General features: G+C 46.0%; 3 protein-coding genes across 13 annotated transcripts in view; 1 reads left to right on the forward strand and 2 right to left on the reverse strand.

The window, feature by feature from the left end:
- Window positions 1-622: 622 nt before the first annotated feature.
- RWDD2A (RWD domain containing 2A) lies at window positions 623-4,049 on the reverse strand. Its single transcript, XM_027797983.2, has 2 exons — window positions 3,917-4,049; window positions 623-2,154 (listed from the first exon to the last, which is right to left on the reverse strand). The coding sequence occupies exons 1-2, from the start codon at window positions 3,932-3,934 to the stop codon at window positions 1,477-1,479; spliced, it is 696 nt and encodes a 231-aa protein (XP_027653784.1). The 5' UTR covers window positions 3,935-4,049; the 3' UTR covers window positions 623-1,476.
- On the forward strand, window positions 3,982-16,898 carry PGM3 (phosphoglucomutase 3). 3 transcript variants are annotated; one of them, XM_005434023.4, is made up of 13 exons: window positions 3,982-4,113; window positions 6,276-6,481; window positions 7,113-7,297; window positions 7,823-7,890; window positions 8,194-8,327; window positions 8,485-8,680; window positions 11,138-11,295; window positions 12,271-12,354; window positions 13,035-13,133; window positions 13,472-13,588; window positions 14,347-14,469; window positions 15,285-15,458; window positions 15,888-16,898. In XM_005434023.4, the coding sequence occupies exons 1-13, from the start codon at window positions 4,014-4,016 to the stop codon at window positions 15,972-15,974; spliced, it is 1,731 nt and encodes a 576-aa protein (XP_005434080.2). In that variant the 5' UTR covers window positions 3,982-4,013; the 3' UTR covers window positions 15,975-16,898. The 3 variants fall into 3 exon arrangements, with proteins under 3 accessions (XP_005434080.2, XP_055570244.1, XP_027653782.1); XM_055714269.1 differs by lacking the exon at window positions 3,982-4,113 and adding an exon at window positions 5,772-5,889; XM_027797981.2 differs by lacking the exon at window positions 3,982-4,113 and adding an exon at window positions 5,991-6,013.
- The window catches only part of DOP1A (DOP1 leucine zipper like protein A), a 68,111-nt gene continuing 67,320 nt past the window's right edge, over window positions 16,890-17,680 (reverse strand). For all 9 annotated transcript variants that reach the window (XM_055714266.1, XM_055714267.1, XM_055714263.1 and 6 more), the window contains one exon: window positions 16,890-17,483. In XM_055714266.1, coding sequence (XP_055570241.1) covers window positions 17,178-17,483 — 306 coding nt within the window. In that variant the 3' untranslated portion in view covers window positions 16,890-17,177. The remainder of the gene's footprint in view (window positions 17,484-17,680) is intronic.

Below are 17,680 nucleotides of genomic sequence, written 5' to 3' on the forward strand. Positions count from 1 at the left end.
GAGGAGAGGCACTTGCTCCCTCACTGTGTAACGGGAACCTGTGCTTTACTGTGCTTTTGGCCAAAATTGTGATCATACAAACAAGACACCTACCACAGCGAAGGAGCATATATTCCTCATCACTGAGCAACCAGACACACTGCCATCCTCTGTATTTCAATATATCGCTATTATGGGAAAAGTATTCAAACATTTCCTTGTGTGTTACTTGAAATAGAGTAATACCTGTTATTTTTGTAGTTGTTACCTGAGTGTACTGAAATACGGTCTTGAAATAGCTGCTGTCAAAATAGCCTGGGTTTTAGATGTGAACAGCTCAACAGTAAGTCTGCTTTTATTGCTCACTAGCAGTTTTCACATTATGGTGCTCAGTGACGAAGTGGAAGGCAGTAAGCTACTGGGGACTTCTCAGTAGCATTCTTCATCTACGTATTACACTGGTGACATTTAAATATGATAATCCATTCTAGATTGGAAGACTGAATTGCAATTCACTATCTAAATACACACCCAGCGTACTGCCCTGTAGAAAAGCACTGCCTAGTGAGCCATTAACATAATTTCCTGTTACAGGTTGCTAGAAAATTGTCTCTCGGTATTAATTTGACACAGGAAAGATTGGTAAAGTTATGTGTATTTTTATTTAATGCATAATGTATCTATATTTTCATTTTCCTATATTGTACATATATTTCCTTTTGTAATGTAGGGGGAAAACAGAGGAAACACTAAACTTTGTCTCATCCTACACATTTTCATTTCCAAGGTGTTTGGCCTAACAATGTAAATATAAAATGCCATGAGCTGAGCAGCTGAAAAACTACTATTAACATAACCAAACCATAATCAGATCACAGGAAAGAGGACTGTGAAAATGGTGGTATTGGTGATAGAATTTACCCAAAGCATGCAAGGGATGCGGTGACGTGGGCTTCTTTCTGTTTCCCCCCACCCTTTATTTAAAAGCAAAGCTTGGCCCTGTGGTTGGACACAAGCCTTTGCATTTCATGGATTACTTGAATGAAGTGAGAGCAGATGCTTTGTGAAGCAGTAAAAGACACTGCATGAACGTAGCAGTGAGATTTCCCCGAGCTGGGTGTGCTTCTGTATTGGAAACCATGTTAATCTGTGACTGCAGCCACTTTGGTATCCCACAGCTGTACACAGAAGTTAACTTACAGGTCTGCACAGCACGGAACAGGTAAGGAGACAGAAGTGTGTAATTCAGCATATGTGTGGGATGTTTATCACCTTGCAAGCACTTGGAGCCGTGGCTCATAGTGACAAATGCCAATTTTAGGGTCTCAGAAAGTAAATATCTCTCAAAAATGTGGCAATTCAGAACAGAAGCTAAGATTAACTACTTGAACTTTTCTTCTCACATGTTAAACAGTTTCCCTTTTCACAGTAGCTATAAGGCGCAATATTTCAATGTTAGCATCACCTCCTGCTGTCCAAAACTCCTTACACAGTTTCTTACTTGTCTGAAAGTTTGCCTTCGACACCGAATAAAATCTGAAAAATGTGTCCGCTCTGATGTTGTTTCAGGAATTCTAAGAACTGGCCAAGATCCATGTGATAGTCATTCCTCAGGCCATAATCACCATGTGCCTGAAACTGTAGGTCTTCAAAAGCATGAAAGAGACGAAGATTATCAATGCTTCCCTCTGTTTCTATATTCTCCACATGCTTGCACGAAATATGCTTCCAGTTGGGATACCTAATAACACGCCAGAACTCTTCACAGTTTTCCTGGAGCCCCTCCACACAGATGACGCCAGGTTTCCCTGTTAGGCAGAAGCCTGTCAGATTTAACGTCTTTGCACAGTCAAAAATCTTTTTCCTCAGTTCCTGCCTATATATATGATGGCTGTAGATCCACATGCGATGCAATGTTCCTTTAACTACGACTTCTTTTGAAGCGCTTTCAGAAGAGATCTTACTGTTTTCCAGGTAAGGCAGGCTGTTGTCTTTAACCCATTGCACAGCTTCATATATATGCAGCTCACCTGAATCCAAAGAGCTGATGTGAGAAGCGAGACGAGTGTTGAGCTGCGACTGTTGCTGTCTGTGCAGTGCGTCTGATCTTGCAAAAAGCTGAGGAGCTACATGTGGATACATATGAGGCAGCTGTACTTGCAAATCCACTTTTACCTTAAGAACAGGAGACACACAGAAAGAAAATGAATTCTGCAACTACTGAAAGACATGGTAGATTTTTCTTGGATGTCAAAGGCAAATAATGAGATGTAATTAAGATTGCAACATCCTGAAGACTAGAACTACTTCCACTTTCCTTCTGTCCCCATAACTCATTCTTTTGTCTGCTCCTTTTCTTTTGCTGCACTGTGCTCTAACTTTTCCCAGCATGGCTAATGTTATCAAGGTTGTTCTCTTCTGCTGTTAGAAATAGCTCTGTGGCTTCAAAGAAGGTATGCAGTTACCTTCCAGGGATATTTCTAGTGTGTGTTATCAGTAAGTGCTCCGTGTTGCTACAGCGATAAACTAAGAGTTTGCCGGAGTCAAGGGGCAAGTGGCTTTAGAGAGCCTTGTCTCTTGCCAAATGCACATCTGATCAATGAATTTGGCACAGTTGCTGGATCCACCCCAGGAAAACAAGGCCAGGAGTTATATGAAACAGTGTTTATGATTGCGTATATGATTATATACTGTATACAGAGGCACATGGCAGGGGGGTTGGAACTAGATGATCTTTAAGGTCCCTTCCAACTCAAACCATTCTATGATTCTATGCAGTATTATTATTATTTTAAGCAAGCATTCACCCTAACAGAGGAAGCATTCTCAGGATTAGAGGGGAAAAAAGGATTTATGTGCATTTTAGGTGAGGGAAACCTCTAGATTATCTATCGTAATCTCCTATAAATCCTGGGCTGTTGAATTTCTCTTGATTATTCCTACAGTGTTTTCAAATGGAGCACCTTTTCCAAAGAACACCAAACAGTTCTTTGGAAATGGAACCCTGCCTCTGGTCCAACAGCAGGAGAGGATTCATGTGTCCTCAGTGCTTGAGGCTCCTGTATACCATTAGGGGACGTTCACTACAATATACAGTCATATGATTAGTCCTGCAGAAAGAAGTTAATTGTGAAATGACTAATGATGTTTCCAACTTCCTTGACAAAGCGACATGGGAAAAAAAAAAAAAAAAAGTTCTTCCTGCATAAGCCTATCCTGCACAGTTCATAAAACTTCTCTGAAGGCTGGTGAAAGATTGCATTTTAGGAAGATACCTAAGCTTATACCTCAGTTTCCAAATAATCATGAGGCCACCTTGTTACCCAGTAAATTGCTGTAATGCTTAATTATCCTTATTCTGAAGAAAATGGCTTCTAGGTTGAGTTTGTTCTCAGTTTTCAGTCACTGCATTACTATACACGCAGACCCATGTTCTCTGCACAAGGTACTTACATCACGTAGCGGTCACATATAACCTTTTCTTCAATCAGATAAACTACTGCAAGTCCTTATACTGTATGTTTTGTTTCCCCATTCATAGGCTGATTTTGTTTCAGTGTTTGTGTGACTCTTCTTAATAGTATTCTGCCATTTGAAGCTATTTTTACAGTACTGTATTTCAGATACAGATCAATGAATGTTAGTACACGTGGCATGGGCTGGAAGGGAGAATTAATAAGACAGTTTTGCTAGATTAACGTTAAGTCCAGCGTACGTATTCTCATGCAGGGAGCACTGCCTTTGTAACACATCTTTGCAAGCTAGTAAACTAACAACCCTCACGTAAGCAGAACCCTAGCCAAGTGCTTGTGGATGTTGTGTGCCACTGATGCCAGTTGTCTATTGCTATCTGCAACTCTATGAGCCCTTCTTGTCCCAAGACAGGCCAGATATGTAAATAATAAATAAATAACAAAAACTAAGACTTTTTTGTTACTGTCAGCTTTTGAAACATCCAACAGAAATTTGGTGGTTTCTTCCTTTTTTTGGGGCAGAGTTTTTAAGTGTGCGCACAAGCCGTAACGAAAACATACATGAGCACATCTACGCGGAAGGTCTCACCTTTGCCTCCCCTACATCAACCGCGACCGAATACCGGAGCTGCGGGGGCAGAGCTCCTTCAGCGTGTCTCAGGTAGCGCCGCACGCCAGACACCGCACCCTCGTCCAGATCTATTTCACCTTTTTGGGGAAACATCGAAAGGAGCATTTCCACCTCCAGCAGCTGGAGCTCCAGGCATTCTTTCACCGTGACCTCCGCCGCCGCGCCCTCCATACACACCTGCCGCCCGCGGCCTGGTCCCACGCGGGGTGTCGCGGCTCGCCGGCAGCCGGTCCCTCCGCCGGGAGCGGCCCCGAGTTCTGAGGGCGGAATCTGACCAGGCTCGGCCGAGTACGGAGCGCTCACGCGTCAGCCCCCCACGGCCGCGCTCCACGGCCAGGCTGCGGGAGGGACGGCCGGGCGCCGGGGGCGAGCCCCGAGGCCGTTGGGAGCCGGAACGAGCACACGGCTCTCCCGGGGCGGGGGACGCGGCGCCGCCCGCCAGCGCCGGCCGCGCATGCGCGTCAGCAGCCCGGCCGGGGCCGCCCGGGCTGCCGGGGCGGAGCGGAGCGGAACCGGTACGGCTGTTCGCGCCGCGCACCCCCACCCCGCCCGGCGGGGCCCGCTGAGGCGAGGGAGCGGCGCGTCACCATCGACCGCCGCCGAACGGCCGCTGCGCGAGCCGCGGGGGGGGGGGGGGGGACGGGACGCGCACGCGCGCTCGGTGCGGCGGGGCCAGGCGGCCACTCGCCCGAGGCGGAGGGCGGCGGCCGGCGCGGGTACGGGCAGCTCTCCGCCGATCGCCCGCTCCGTTGTAAACCCCGGCGGGCCGAGGCCCGGCCTGAGGCTCCCGCCCGAGCTCAGCTCCCTCGGCGCAGCCCCTCCCGAGCGCCTGGCGGGAAGCACGGCGCCCGCTGCGGGGCCTGGCGCGGGCGGGCGGGCGGCCTCGGGGAGCTCGGAAGCGCCGCTGAGGCGAGGAATAAAACAACGTCGGGCCCTGCTGGCACCCCGCGGCGGGTGGCACCGCCCGGTGCCCCACGGACACGGCAGCGCCGTGCCGAGCCGGTCAGCAGGAGGCGCCACGCTGGTGTGCGCGGGCAGCCCCGGCGGGCTGTCCCGTGTGTGACATTGTGCAAGACTCGGTGTCACCGGGAGCTGAGCCCGTCACCGACAGGCTCTCGAACACGCCCGGTCCTCGCCTTAGCTCCGGACTCCGCCTGGGGGCTACGCTGCCGTACGGCCGGGCCCGCGGCCGCCGCCCCGGCTCCGGCTCCAGCGCACGAGTGGGCGCGGCGCGGGCGCCACGTGGCGGTTGCGTCCCCGCCCAGCGCGCTGCCATTGGGCGGGCGCGGCCTGAGGGCGTGGCCGCGGCCGTGGCGGAAGGGGCGCGCGCGGCGGCGGGTGAGCGCGGGCGGCCCCGCCCGGGGTCGGGGTCCGTCGGGGTCCGTCGGGGTCCGTCGGGGTCCGTCGGGGTCCGTCGGGGTCCGTCGGGGTCCGTCGGGGTCCGTCGGGGTCCGTCGGGGTCCGTCGGGGTCCGTCGGGGTCCGTCGGGGTCCGTCGGGGTCCGTCGGGGCTCCGGTCCCGCACGGTGGGCCCGGGGGGCGGTGCTGCGCGGGCGCCGCGGTCCTCAGCCGCGCAGGGAGGCGGCTGCTGGAGCCGCTCGTGCGCTAGGGGTGTCCCTCCCCGGCCCGGCCCGGCCCGGCCCGGCCCGGCGGCTGCCGGCCCCTCGGGTGCCCGGCGCGGGGTGGAGCCGTGGCGCTGGCAGCGCGCTGGGTCCGTGCAGCGCCTTAGCAGAGCCGCCGCCCGAGTGAAGCATCCGGGTGACGCCGCTGGGGTTTTCCTGCGGCTGCAAGGGCTCCGAGAGGCAGGGCAAGCTGCTTTTGAGCTCAACAGTTAATATCCGGCGTCGTGGCTGGGTCGTTGGGTGGCTAACGTGCGGTGCGAGTGGCTAGCCCCGTGCGATAACTTTGTTAGGATCCCTGGGTCCGGCCGGGTGAGAACCGTGGCTCTCCTCACCTGGATCACGTCATCCCTTCGTGATCTGGTGAAATCTGGTGGGGCTTTGTTTATCGAGTGCTGTGCTGGGCATGTAGGGGCTCCTTCATGGAGCGCCCCCCCCCTTGCATTCCCACCGCGGGGGTTGATAGGAATGGTTTTAAGATCTCTGTGGACTTAAAAATTAAAGTGCGAAATATGAAACTAATTATAATGACCTGAGGTCTTCTCACTCGCATCTGTGTTACTTCCTTCTCTAGAAATGGATGCTGAAGCCCTTAAAAAATACTCAGCATTACATCCTAAACCCGCCGGACTTACTCTTCATTATGGCACCGCTGGATTTCGTGCCAGGGCCGAACAGCTGGATCACGTCATGTTCCGCATGGGCTTGCTGGCCGTCCTCCGGTCTAAGGCTGTGGTATCTACTATTGGCATCATGGTTACAGCATCTCACAATCCTGAGGTAAGAACAACCTTTTCTTTAAAAAGAAAGTAGATGCGATCAGTCCGGTGGAATCAAAGCTCTTCACGGTACTGAGAGACCAGACCTTGAAGGCACTTGGACCTGCTTAAAGGATATGTTTAGCCTGCTCCCCGTAAATACCATCTCCAGCAAGTCTGAAGTTACTTTTCCCTGTATACACAAGCATATTTTTCTTTCCTGTGGAAATGCTGCAATGTAGACAATTTGTCATGTTGGCAAGCTAGGAGTGCCCTTGAGAAGAGGTGAATCTTTGTGCAAAATCTGTGTGTTTTAAAAGTAAGGAGACACGGCAATTACAAATCAAAATTACAAATTACAAATCACTGTGGAGTGTTCCAGGTTATTAGAAATTCCCCTTATGTTGTTTTAATGTCAAATGAATTTTCATACCAAAACTGTAAGGGGGGAAGTGTTGGTTACTTAATGTGCTCTTTACGTTAGTTTTTTGGGCTTGTTGGAGGTTAAATAAACAGCTAAGTGATTGCTTCCCAGAAGTGCTCCATGTTTGAAGAAGAAATGTGATTGAACCACGTGTTGGCTGTCCTTCTCTCTTAGAAACATCTGTTTCCTACTTTTAGGCTTACTACCTTGTGTTCTTTTTTCTTCTAAGGAAGATAATGGTGTAAAGCTGGTTGATCCTCTTGGAGAAATGCTGCACCCTTCCTGGGAAGAGTATGCCACACAACTAGCAAATGCAGAGGAGGGAGAATTACAGAAAATAATGACTGAGATCTGCCAAAAAGCAGCAGTGAACCAGCACGAAGATGCTTCACTTTTTATTGGTAGAGACACCAGGTAATTACAAAATGCTGTAGAGGTATGCTGCTTGTATGGAAGTGCCAACATTTTGTTCATGCATACTTTTGGATGTTTAGCCTTCTGCAGGCAGATTATGCACTTTTTCTTTTTTTTTTTTTATGCCTAGTCTGCTACCTGTTAATTTATGATCATAGGAATAAATAAATTTCTTCCAGTGCTGTTCCTATATTAGCTTCCCTGATAGTTATGAGAACTTCCTAGCACTGTTTCTGAACAGGATGCTTTATTGTGGGGTTGGTGATTGGGGTTTTTTTGTGGATAGTGTGTGACATCCACATATATTCAGCAGTTTACTTGTCTTTGCAATTCTCTGGGCTGGTGGCTTTCAAGCTTCTTTATTGGGAGGCACCTACAATAGAAAAAAGGTATGGTTTTCTTCATATTGAATCTAAGTCTACTGGCAGGAAGCTTGTGGAGTCGTCTTCCACATTGTGCTTCCATCCCAAATCCATGCAGAAGTGTCTTATGCAAAGGTTATCAGTTGTATTTGTTGTTTTCCAGGCCAAGCAGTGAGAAACTTGCACAGTCAGTAATAGATGGTATCTTCGTTCTAGGCGGTCAGTACCATGGTATGTTAAAGTTCTTCAGTTCTAGTCTGATTTCAAGTTTTTATGTAAATGTAATTCTGTTATGTAGACTTATGGCAGTAGCCCAGACACTATTTCCATTTTTGCTTGTTATGATCTTTCAGGGTAGTTGTATGGCTTTAATGCAAGGTGGGGGACGGGAGGGGGTTCATCTTTTCATAAGAGAAGTTGAAGAATTTCATGCATTTGTCTGTTTATTGTAGAATAGCAAATACTGTACAACTTTTAAGGAGGAATTAATTCAGTATTCTGTTTCTGAATATTGTGGCTTTCATTTTATGCTAGATTATGGTCTGATCACAACACCACAGCTGCATTACATGGTCCGCTGTCAGAATACCCAAGGGCAGTATGGGAGAGCAACGCTGGAAGGTTATTATGAAAAACTATCCAAAGCTTTTACGGAACTGATAAAACAGGTGAATACTAAGGTGTTGTCGTCTTCATGCAAATGTACAAAATGAGTATCCTCTGTTTGTTAGCCTGTTTGGGTCTGAAGTTTCAAAGTCAGCATGTCTCTAGGTGTGGTTTCACTAGGGTATGAGTTCACTTGCTCCCTTCTTCCCTTGTGCTAAGTCTCCCAGCTCTGGAGAGAGTCAGAGGTACCTGAAGATTGACTGTGCGAATGGAATAGGAGCCCTGAAACTATCAGAAATGAAGCCCTACTTTCCAAAGGAGGTGCTAATTCACTTATATAACGATGGAACCAAGGAGAAACTCAATCACTTGTGTGGTGCAGATTTTGTGAAAGTTCACCAGAAACCGCCTAGAGGTACGTAGCCAGTTTTATATCCTTTTATCTCTTCTCCAGATCTGAAAGCGCAGGGTCTAGCAATGGCATATCACCTTCAGATAAGGTGAGCTCTCTGTTTATTACTCAGTGACCGCATGAATGGTTCTGCTTGTGCAACGGAAAGAGAGAATTATACGGCTGGGTTTGGTGCATCGCTAGTTTATGTTAGTCTAGATTGTTTGGAGGAATACGGTGTAGCTCTGACTGGCTGAAGTATGTGCGACAATCCAGTCTGAATGTTAAGTTGGTGGTGTCCAAAGATCAGTCCAGACTGGCTTACTGTTATTTATTTTACTTCCCTTTGTGTTATCAAGAAGGATTTACATTGTGGGCTGGGGCTGCAGACACTTTCCTGGGTTCCTGAGGAAGAGCTGGTGTAATTAAGCTTGGTGCCAGCAGACTGATTGACATAAACCAGTAAGGAAATAATTTCAACCAATTTCCTGCAAAGTGCATAAAAGGAAATCCTTGAACTGAGGGAGCAGGCTAGTTTGGGTATTAGGTTATTTGAGGCTGAAAGGGTTCTCTGTTTGACAGCCTGTTGCAGCTGCTAGCCAAATCTGAACACCAAGTTATGGTGGTGTTTCCCTCTTGCCACGCTGCTTTGCGTGCTGGAGAAATGCAGAAAGGGGAGGAGCAGCACAGCAGCAGTCCCTGCCAGGGATGGGTGCTTGTGTCACATCTGGATCCTGGTTTTAGACTGGGACTGAGGGGAGACTCCTTGGTCGTTTCTGTGCGGGGATATGCTCTGAAAAGAAAACGTGATTTCCTAATCATTCACTGAAGTAAATTATTTGATTTCTCTGAAGTGTTAAGTGGCAACAGCTTCCTGTTTAAAGTCATAGGGAGTCTCGACCTGTTAAATGTTGCAGTTGCCATTACCTCATGCTTTAGCTCGGGGAGCTCTATGGCAGTGGGATGTATTGTCCTCTATCGCTGTAGGCACGCAGGAGAAGACACAGGCCAGTTTTGTGTTGTAGTTTCCTGTTCTCTGAAGGACAAGGTGTCAGCAAGGTGGGCCAGTTTTCCTTGTCTGCTTGTGTGATAAAATGTTTTTTTTCCAAGAAGGGATTGCAGGGTGCAGCGTGTCCTTTGGATCTCCCTGCTGTGTTCCTGGTGGCATCTGAAATTAGCCTAGGGAATGGTCAGCTGCAGTCTCTGAGAAACAGGTTCTGAGGTTAACGTGTCTGACATCTTAAAGAAAAGCCAGATGTACCTTAATAAAAGAGCAGTTCATTTTTGTGTGGCATTGCTGTGTCAGATTGTGACTTCTTCCTAGTTATCGCTTTATTGGCATTAAGCCTGGAATGTTTTTGAGGCAGGTACTCCTTATGCGCTACCTACATTGTTATATAAATCGATTATTAAGCTAAGTAAATATGAAGTATTTTATAGCCAACAGATCCACTTTTATGGTTTTTGTACCGCTCTGAGAAATCCTGGTGATGGTTGCTTTGGAGTGGAGTTGGTTTTTTTCAATGGTGGGATTTATGTGCCACCTCCTGTTGTAATTGCACTTCAGTGGTGGCTTTGCAGGCATGAGGGTGCGTGCTTGTCTTGCATTAGGCAAATGTGTCTCCTGTGTGAAAGGAAGCGAAAAGGAGGTGCAGGTCTGTCAAGTGGGAATGGAATAAAATTAAACATGCCTGAAATATTTCCTGAAGAAAAGCATTTTTGATGCAAGGGAAAAATAGTTAATTCCCATGTGTCTTGGAGGGTGAAGTATGTAGTAGTGTTACACCGAGAGTGTGCAGTGGACCTGCTGTGTGCCAGGAAATGCAGGTGCCATGGCTCTGGAGCCCTCCTCTGCCCCAGCATGGTTTGCTTCCAGACCCAGGGGTGTGCAGCATGCCATGGCCCCGCTCAGAGGAGCAGTAAGGGTGTCCAACCGAGGTCAGCCAGCTGCCACTCACGTCAGGCAGGCCCCTGGGTACCACTCTGCGACTGGCTTTCCCTGCTGCGCTGCAGGGGCAAAGCCATTCAGCTTGGTCTGTGGGTGATGTATGCGGCTTGGTATGCTCGGTGCGTGAGAAAAGGGGAGGGTATTCTGCTGCAGGCTTTTTAACTGTTGTTTAACTTGTTTAACTGTTGTGCCATAACTGACATTCAGTGCTTATTTCCGAAATTTAGAGATGTGACTAGACACAGTAGTTCTGGGACAGCTGGGGAGAAAGCGTAGCATAATACATGATTAGAGAACCTGCATTTTTTATATTAGTACATATATTTTTGATCTGAATATGTACTTTTCAGTTGCCATTCGATACAGTTTCCCTGTTGCAAGTGTCTTAGTAAAAGCAATGTCTGTTTCAGAGCATTAGTTTTGTGTGTGTGACTGCACAGAGCCGATTTCTGCGTGAGATCCACACTGGGACTAATTTAAACGTTCTGTGTTTTTTGCTATCTATAACTTGTGTTTGTAACTGTGTGCACTAGGGCTAGACATGAAGCCCAATGAGAGATGCTGCTCATTTGATGGCGATGCAGATAGAATTGTTTATTACTATAAGGATGCAGCTGGCCATTTTCACCTATTGGATGGAGATAAAATAGCAACTTTAATTAGTATCTTCCTTAAAGAACTTCTTGTCAAGGTAACTCTTAACGTATGAAATGGATGCTGACACTTTAATCTGTAAAGTGTAAAATAGCCTTAAGGAAGCTGTGTTAGTTTGTACGTATGCGGTCTCTCTACATCGACCTGAAGTGAACCCAGTTTAAAAAGAGATCAGTCCTGTACCTCATTGGTATGGCCAAAAATGTTGTTTTTACAAGGGTGTGACTTCCACACTCCAAATAAAAATCTGAGCACTGACATTTTAACCTGGAACTTTTTCTTGGTGGGAGAGAACTTCTCCCGTTGCAGTGTACAAAGTATTGATATTCCATTCTCTTTGTTTCTGTATCTTCCATTAATTTTGGGTGCAGTCCTTTCCTCTCCCTTTCTCTAAAGATTTATAAAGGTTGGGAATTTCTTTTGCATGAGAACTTGGTTGTGACAGTCAAGGGGGTTATGTGTCATCATTCCAAAACCGCTAATGGCTGCATAGCATCCTTTCCCCACAGGGGATAGAGAGAAAAAGCTTTTGTTTTTCAGAAGTCCTCTTAGGCTTGGTGTCTATGATACTAAACCAAGACAAGGTGTCCTGGTTTTGTTTTCTTAGAGACCAGCTCATTTCTTGCACTGTGGCAGAGAAGCTGGCCAGTGAGGAAAACTTGTGCTTGCCACCAGCCTTTGCTTGCTTTGCACTGGAAGCTTTGATTTTGCTGCTCACGTAATGCCATGTGCCTGGCCAGTGCACTGAGCTTACCAAGTCTGAAAAAGCCTAAGCCTGGGGAGCTGCTTCAAACCAGCCACAAAAAACATGTTATACAAAGACTTGAACAGAATTTGTATTGTATAAAACATATAGAAGTCCTTTGTGAGCTGCTGCCGTCCTTTGATGCCCAGGAGTTTTAAGTGTTTGGAGAACATATGTTTAATAATTTTGATTGTCCTTCCATTTGTCCTACTTGTCTGGCTCTGTGCCTCGCGGACAGTAAAGCACTTTGCACCTTGGTTTGCTCAGGTGGGACAGACCTTAAGGATGGCAGTGGTACAGACAGCATACGCCAATGGTAGTTCAACACGCTACCTTGAGGAAACACTGAAGGTATTCTCCACTTTTTTTTTTTCCTGTTAGTTTTCTGCGAATGTTGTTTACTTTAAAAATAAATGGTACTGTAATATACGGTTGCTAGGAAAACTTAAAACTTGGCAAAAATAAATTACTCTTTCAAACCTGCAGTAGTGACTAAATTCTTGGTGGTAGAGCAGATGCAAGAGAGCAAAGCTGAAGAAGTTCTGATCTGCTTTTACTAGTTTTGGTTTTTTTTTTTAAGTGTGACAAAAGCTAAACAAAATCCCTTGTAACTTCTGGAACAAGTTGAGGACTTTATGGCTTTGCAACGAAGTGAGTTGGTAAAGGTCCCTTGATACCTCGAGACTGGTTGTTTTATTTTCTGCAACAAGGCTAAATGTTGTTTGCTACGGAAATAGAGCTAAAGTATTATTTCAGTTTGGATAGAAAATCTAGTATGCTCCTTGAAGCCGTAAAATGAATTAGGTTTTTCTTTGTTTGAGGTTTTGTTTTTTTATTTTAAAAAACCAACCTTTACTTCCACTTGAATAAATTAAATCATCTTTTTGTAATCGGGTTTGCAGAAACAGTGGATAATTTTAGCACTGGGGAGGCAGTAGCTGTGAAACAGAGGTTAGATTGTAACAGCCTGCCTGGGTGCAGCGAGGAGAGCCTGTAACACTGTACATTCTCTGCATCTCCTTGGGCTGCAGGTACCTGTGCACTGTGTCAAAACAGGAGTGAAACACTTGCATCACAAGGCCCAGGAGTTTGATGTTGGGGTTTATTTTGAGGCAAACGGACACGGTACAGTAAGTATGAGCATGTAATGCATAACAGCAGCCAATACGTACAAAAAAATTGTTGGGTTACCTAGAGAAAGGAGGTCTTTTCACTCCCTGCTTACATTTATAAGCAAGACTTTTCTCTCCTTATTTGAGAACAGACTTTTTTCCCCTTTCTGTCTTTATCATAGTGTCGCCACCCTGTTCTCTGTGTTTTACGTGGGGATGGGAATTCATGGTAGGAGACATTAATGATGGTTATTTGGGCTTAATTAGTAATATTTTTTTTTTTTTTCTCATGGCTGCATGTATCCCAGTTTGTGATGCGGGCTGATCTTGACGAGCTCTCCTTTTTTTAAATCTAGATATTATTTAGTAAAGCTGCTGAAACTAATATAAGAGAACTGGCAAAAGAAGAGAAAGATGATGAGAAAAGAGAAGCAGCAAAGGTGCTTGAAAACATGATTGACCTGATTAACCAGGTAAAAACTGAGAGAAACAAATCACTAAGTTGGCAGTCATGGGGCTAACCCTGTTTGTGAGTACCCGTCAGGCTACTGCCAGGGACTGCTGGAGCAGGAAGGAGGGTGCCACGATAGAGGGGGTCAAGATAAAAAAGGGCAGAAAGAGTCGTCTTTAGAAAAAGATAAAAGCATTCTGCATCTACTCATGAGAAAATATTATCTGGTGCAGTCTTTTGGCTTCAGGACCCGAGAAGGGACTGAGATAGTATGGGCACCTAGTTACAGGACGTGACTTGTTCACGATCCAACAGCAAGTAGTCTTTCACCTGATGTTTTTCACTGACTTACCCAGTATGGGAGGATGGGGGTGGTCCAGTGCCTGTGTCCACGCAGCCCTGGGATGCCCTGTCTTTGCACAGATGTTATTCATCTGGGGCAGTGCCAAATCATACTTCACGGGCTAGCTTTAAGCATCCTGAGCCCAGAACAAAGGTGAGGTGCCAGTCCTCCTTGAGAGAGGTGAGAGCTAGCCCTTGCCCTTGGCAGAGCTGTACACCTACGCTGCTCTCCCCTGTACCACAGGGTCAGCGGGGTAAGGAAGTAAAAGCAAACGACCACCACCCCTCAAAACAAGCCAGCCACCCTCAGCTACCCAGACTGAGGGAAGTCAGCCTGGCTGCATTTTCACCTTCTTCATCTGGAAGCTTGCTGATCAAATCGTGCCTTCGTTTCTTCACGGTTGACTGCTCCATTGTCTTTTCCCTTCCCGTTAACAGACAGTTGGTGATGCTATCTCAGACATGCTGGTTATCGAAGCAATCCTGGCTTTGAAAGGTTTGACTGTGCAACAGTGGGACGCTCTTTACACGGACCTTCCAAACCGGCTGCTCAAAATTGAGGTGAGTTACACACCACACTGGCTCAGGTTGCAGCAGTCTCTTGGGGTGCTGCTGTGACCGTCTCTTGCCTTTCTAAGATAAAGCTAAGATAAAGCTTTATTTTAAAGCTGAAACACCCCATTAAAAGGCAGAAGTAGGCCAAACAACCCCCAAAACCACCCTGAGAAGGGACCAGAATCTCACTTGGACCAAAATCAAAATACAACTTATACAAATGATGAAATAACAGCTGTCTTTGTTAAATGGAAAAACCTGACCAGAACTGTTCAAATTTTAACTTATCTCTTGCTTTACTTTTAAATTAGAAAAATCCTATTTTTTCCCTGCCTGCTGGGCCACTGGATTTTTCTTGCTGTGCCACTTTGTGTAACTTGAATATTCAAGCTCTTACTACTTTATTTTCTCCAATATTTAGGCAAAGAGCTTGAGCAGAACAGGCTCCCACATGGTAGCATTCTGTTAGACAGAGTAAGGGAGCTCTGGGCAGTAAATTAACCAGAGGAGTTTAAGCTTTCTGATCTCCTAGGAGCAGCTGTGGCTTCAGTTCAGAGGCTGACCAAGGTGGCATGTTCAGAACCGACCCTTTTTCCAAACCAAGCAGCCACGTCCTGTCCAGGATTGGTTAATACACACAGAGCAGTAGCTGAGCAGGGATCCCAAAGTGTTTAAGTTGAGCAGGGAACTCCCAAACTGAGCTCTTATTTAGGCAGTGCAACACATCAAAACCTGAAGTTCTGTCTTACCCATGACCTTTTTCATTCTCCTCTCATGATACAGCTCAGTTGCAAATAAATTGGCTGTTTCTGATGCTACAGGTTGCAGACAGGCGAGTTATTGACACAACAGATGCAGAAAGGCGTGCGGTTACACCTCCAGGACTACAGGATAAAATTGATGCGCTTGTAAAGAAGTACAAACTATCACGAGCATTTGTCCGTCCATCAGGAACAGAAGATGTAGTTAGAATATACGCTGAAGCGGACACACAGGTCAGCGCTTAAACAACATGCCTATTAAGTAGATCTGTTTATGTTAAACAATCTTCTGCTTAGCACTGGGTGATGGAGGGAAAGTGTGCTTACATTTAACCACACTTAACAGGCGGCTAGATTTGGGAAACTAAGTGATGTTATAGAATCATGGAATCATTTAGGTTGAAAAAGACCTTTGAGAGCACCAAGTCCAACCATTAACCTAACACTGCCACATCTACCACTAAACCATGTCCCTAAGCACCACATCTGCGTGTTTTTTAAACTTCCAGGAACAGTGATTCCACCACCTCCCTGGGCAAAACACCTCGGGATGACAGAGCAATATAGGGAGCACAGCATCTGCAGAACACTTGCCTTAACATCACATATTTGCTTGAACCTTCTCACGCTGACACCAGTGTAACTTTTATTAATATTTCACAGGAGAACGCAGATGCCCTCGCCCATGAAGTAAGCCTGGCTGTTTACCACCTCGCTGGTGGAAAAGGAGCACCACCCCAGCCTATATAACAAATGATACAACTGCAGTTAAAGTTCAGAACTTGACTTCTTTTTTAATATTATTTTCTTTACTGTTTGCTAATGTGAACATACCCAACGCTTCCCAACAGTAGCAAGGATTGATCAGAACTGAGTGGAATATTACTCTGTTTATTCTTTACCTCTGTTAGCCACTTACCTCTTAATGAGATGCTCTTGTGCCGAATGTTTTCGCGCTCCTTCCCTCTGTCGAGTTTGTCTAACTTCTGAAGCTGAAGTGACCTAGAGGTGACTAATTTCTTGACAGTCATTGACCTGGTCATGCCTGGAAGGAATTCTGCCTCCACCCAACTTATTTCAGAAGTTATTGTCACGTTGTGTCTGAAGTCCCGCTCCCACACCCTCGGCACACTTGCTGTAGCTGTGTTTGACTCGAGCTCTGTTGTGACTGTGCTCACAGCAGCCACAGCACTGCTACAGAAACATCATCCCTGCCTCCCCACAGCCGCGCATCATCTGTGCGCAAACAGCATATGGCAGAGGCTGTCACTGGTCCTCAGACTCAGTTCACCTCCGTTCAAGGGGGAAACAATGTAATGAAAAACAGCATTTGCAAATAACAAAGTATCACTTAGAAAGCAGTTTACAGCAATAGTATTTAGAATCACTTTTAAGAGGGAAGGGACAAAGACAAGTTTGTCTTCTGTGGCCCTTACTGCTCCCCTTAAGTGTGAAGGGGCTGGGCCAACAGGATGTAACATTTTCAATACTCAAGTATCCTCTTCTGCATGTTTCAGTTCAGGGTACCTACCTCTGACAGACATGTTTGTCATCGTAGTCCTGTATTAACTTCTGGCATAATGGCATTTTCCAGATTGCTGAACAAGCACAAGTTTCAGTGGATTTAAAAAAAAAAAAAAAAGACAAAAATAAACTGGAAACAAATTGAAAAAATGTGCACCTTGTATTTTTTAGGATTTTTTAAAGACAGAACTCAAGACAACAAAACATGTACTTTAAATAGTAGGCACCATAATCAATGAGCCACCAATATTTAAACTTGATTCAGGCCACCTCCAGAACTTTTCTCTTATTTACAAATATTTAACTTAAATACAACATTAAGTATTTCGTTACATACAAAGTAAGAAAAGAATACTATACAACTGGGAAAGATACAGTATTTCATTTAAATAGTTACACTACATATAAGCTGAGTAGTACCAGTTTGGTTCATGTTTTTATGACACCTTCAAGAAAATCCTTCTCGACCATTTCTTCTATCTTTTGTCTTGCTTTGCTGGAGAAGGTCTTGAGGTTCTCCATTTTTATGTCCTTATTCGGAAAACAGTTGGGGTAAAGGACGGGGCTCCCTGAGTGTCCAACACATCTGCTTGTGACTTTGCTGTTAAAAACTTGGCTGAGTACATTGAAGAAAGGCAAAAGCTGCTCAATGCTGCGAACAGTGTAGATGGTTAAAAGCAAGTGACCTGGTTCCCAACTTAGTGTTTTCCCTGAGCTATCCTCCTCTGGGTTTTTCTGTAAATATAGAGAAATGGGAGTTAATACAGGACAAAACAGAAGCAGCACAGGTAACAATAAAAGACTAATGCCCTGTAAAGTATTTCTCTAGATTACAAAAATCTTTGTCCTATCAACAAAATACACGTAATGCTGGAGGGCAGCTTTTGAAGCAGACTCTGCTCCTCCCCTCGCCACGCTTCGCAGCGGCGGAG

Source organism: Falco cherrug, chromosome 6, assembly GCF_023634085.1.
Source record: "Falco cherrug isolate bFalChe1 chromosome 6, bFalChe1.pri, whole genome shotgun sequence".
Classification (NCBI taxonomy): Eukaryota; Metazoa; Chordata; class Aves; order Falconiformes; family Falconidae; genus Falco; species Falco cherrug.